A 3602-nucleotide genomic window follows, 5' to 3' on the forward strand; every position below is an offset into this window, starting at 1 on the left:
AGCTAGACGGGTTCATGTGTAGACCGAAGCGAACTCTTGTCTGTCGGGATTGAAAGGATCAGACTAGTTAGAGATAAAACGATCGACACGACCTGTTAGCTGCTCAAAAGGCCGCTGGCAACGAGGCTGGCCAGCTGGAGAGATGAGCAGGCTCATTTCCATCAAGGTCGACTCGTATGGGGGCCACAACAAGGGGGGGAGGGGGGGGGCGAGGTCCGTTATGAGGAGTTTTCTCCCAACCGCCGACCATGACCAGAGGCAGAATGACGACAAGCTAGACCGAGCAGACGTCGGCATCGGTGTGGTGGTTGGTGGATGCACCATATCCGAATGCGGGAAGAAACCCTCCATCCTCCTCGTGAGGACCCTGATGGCCGGATGGGGAGACGGACTGGAGCCACTGCCAAGACCGCCCGCCCCCTCCAGCTTGAGGGCCCTGAGTACTCAATCCTGGTCGATTTGGCAGCTGAATTGAACGGGTGGCAAGGACGCAATGCCTTGCTTCGAAGTATGAGGCGGCATACGGGCCAATGGGACTCGGGCGGGCTCCTCTGTGCAACCAGGCGTTTACTTGCTCACGTCTCAATTCCAATGTCCCTGTCCCGGACCGGGTCCGACGCACATCGCATCGGGGAATCGAGGCGCCTCGTTCTGGTGCCAAGCAACACGCCCGCATTGTGACTGCAAGGTCTCATCCTGGCACAAGGCGTTGGCACCACTCTCAGTACGGCCCGGCGCCGTCGAGCCACAGCTCGTGCCATAAGCGTACCTCGAATATAAAGCTCTGGCGCACTCGGTGCTTCTCCTGGCTGACTCTTTTGCTCCTCACCTTCACATTCGTTTCCCACCGAAGAGTCTGCATTCGCTTGTCCCTGTACAATCCATCGACAGCAGTCCATTCCAGTTGATACTGATACCCTGCCACCATCAAAATGAAGGCTGCTCAGATCCTCGCCCTCATGGGCCTTGCTTCCGTCTCGGCTGCTCAGTCTCTGCCCCCCGCGCCCACCGAGTCCGTCGGTTGCGTGCCCCACGACGACCACTGGTGAGTTTGTCCCAGCCTCACAACAATTGTCTCACAAGGGATGCTGACTTTTCGCCAGGCACTGCGAGGGCCCTGCCCCCACCAACGCTGCCGTGGACTCGGTCGTCGCCTCTTCCGCCGCTGCCGTCACCACCACGACCGCTGCCGCCGCCGAGGACCACGATCACGACCATGATCACGACCACGACCACGACCACGAGTCCCACGGCTCCGAGTCTCTCCACCCCTCGCTCCCTCCCTCTCCCACCGCCTCCACCGGCTGCGAGCCCCACGGCGACCACTGGCACTGCGAGGCCGCTGTCGAGACGGGCGCCCAGGTGACCACCTCCGCCTCGGCTTCCGTCCACCCCGACCTCCCGCCTGCGCCCACCCAGTCCGTCGGCTGTGAGCCCCACGGCGATCACTGGCACTGCGAGGGCCCTGCCCCTGCTTCCAACGCCACCACCTCGTCTGCCGGCACCACCGGTGAAGGATGCTGCCGCCTCCTCCACCCCCTCCGACGTCACCGAGGCCGGTGCCGCCAACGTCGCCGCCGGCATGGGGCGTCGTCGCTGTCGCCGCCCTGCTCGCCCCTGTAAGCGGAAAGAACGAGGGGGTCGGGCGTGTCTTTGGCCTATTGTTTTTTGGTCAGCAAAAATACTGCAAAATCGTGCAGCATGTAAATGCGATGGGGAATGAAAAAAAAAAACCGAGCTGAAGGCTCTGGGGCAACGTTTGTCTTCTTTTCTTGTAGGTCGAGATTGGTATTGCCTTTTCTTCCTGTGGAGGCATTCTCGGCCTGTACATTACGGATCGACCAAATAGTAGAACCATAGAATGAATTGGGCGTGGCCCTTGCATGAACATGTCACGGAGCCGTGTGATGATAATGATGAGCCTGTGATTTCAGCCTCCCACACCCCAAGCTGACGTGGTGGATTTGATCCACGCAACAAGATGCACCAGCGAATATGCCAGCAGGCAGTATGGCCGTTGCAGACACGAGTGAGGCTATGAACATGCACAGCAAAGGTGATTTTTATGGACACGGTAGAGTATAGCCTTGCGAAGCGTGTCTGCAAGACCCTCCTCACCGAGGCTTATTTGCTGCAGTGCCCAACATGAACAGCACCAGCCACGACCGCGTGGTTTCGGTTGACACGGCATCGTGTGACAGGGCACGAGTCGGGAGAATGCATGGCGAGTTAGGCTTCGGGATAAGCTTAAAAGTAGGGCGCAACTCGCTTTGAGCCATGGTTTTTGGTTGCATTCGCGAACAAGGTGTCTCTCTCTCGGTTTGCCTGTCTCCTCATCGGTCTCATGACCAGCCACGGCCAGACCACAGGCTAAGCGAGGGCGGCCTCTGCCCGACAGCGTGGACAGGCCCTCGTGGTCGACCAACACCCATCTTGGTCACCCAGGTCTCTGTCACCCAGGTCTCGGCGGCATACAGCACTGGCCGGGCGGCCGTCCTTCATCACGCAGGCGAGGGTCAGCAGGCGGTGGAGGAGGTGAGGTCGAATGTGGGGGTTGTGAGACTAGCGCGGCCATCCAGGTTCTCGGAAGGCGACGCGGGATTTAAGCTTGGCGGACAGGAGTGGAGCCGCCGGCCGTGTGTTGGCTGCTCTTGCCGGATCCATCCATCTAGAGTTAAGGTTAAGGTCAGTGGCATCTATCTACTATGTATCTGTTGGCTTCACACGGCCGCATGTAGAGGACCTCACGCGATGGGATGAGGCATGGCATGAGACGCTTCTACTGCTGCCTGTCCACGCTGCTGTTGCCCAAGGCACTTGATCTCAGATAGTCTGCTGGATGGATGCATGCCACCCCCAAGCGCAGGCAGTCAGCACCATGACGCGCTTGCCCATTTGCGCGCAAGAGGCTGGAGGTGGGACCTGCCAAGAGAAAAGGTAGGCCATCCGGGTCCTCACCCACGTCCAGATGGGCAACAGCGACCGACGAAAGTGGGATGTGGATCCAGATCGTGGCCATCAAGGTTGCCCCCCGGCCCTCAACTCGAGCTCGAGCTCGAGATGCACACACCCTGACCTTTGCCTTTTGCTGCCTTGTCATTTTTTTATTCTTTTTTTTTCCTTCCCCTTTCCCGCTGTTCTGGAAAACCCGGCGCCTTGGCACCATCCATCGCGGGCTCGAGGCCGTCGGCCACATGCTGCGTGTCGCCGTACCGCACCACCCGCCGCAGCCCGCCCCGGCTCGATGGCAAACTCCGACCTCTCTCCTCTGTCTCTTCTCTTTTCCTCTTCTCTAGCTCACAGTCCCAGGTGCCAGACCAACAAACGTGCCTCAACGTCCACCGACAGGACCCTAGACTAGACCCTGACCCTAGACAGTCAGCCGCCGTCGACGCACCTCCTCTACCCCTTGTCCCTGTGAACGGTCTTCCCGATTCTGTTCCGTCCTGCCTCGATCTCGCTTCTTCCCTCGCGCGAAAGCACCGAGGCCTCGAGACAGTCAAGCCCGCCCGCCGCCGCCGGCACACAACCCGTTGATCAACCTTTCTCTCCATCCTTCACGCATCATTCCGCCCAGCTTGCTTGCGCTGCCCCCCCCCTTC

The 3602-nt window shown here is 59.8% G+C and overlaps 1 protein-coding gene across 1 annotated transcript; it reads left to right on the top strand.

Moving 5' to 3' along the window:
* Positions 1–849: 849 nt before the first annotated feature.
* VDBG_03159 (conserved hypothetical protein) lies at positions 850–1623 on the top strand (the record flags this gene model as incomplete). Its single annotated transcript, XM_003006974.1, has 2 exons — positions 850–1045; positions 1104–1623. The coding sequence occupies 2 exons, from the start codon at positions 933–935 to the stop codon at positions 1621–1623; spliced, it is 633 nt and encodes a 210-aa protein (XP_003007020.1).
* Between the last annotated feature and the right edge of the window lie 1979 nt (positions 1624–3602).

Source organism: Verticillium alfalfae, genomic scaffold (genome assembly GCF_000150825.1).
Source record: "Verticillium alfalfae VaMs.102 supercont1.3 genomic scaffold, whole genome shotgun sequence".
NCBI lineage: Eukaryota > Fungi > Ascomycota > Sordariomycetes > Glomerellales > Plectosphaerellaceae > Verticillium > Verticillium alfalfae.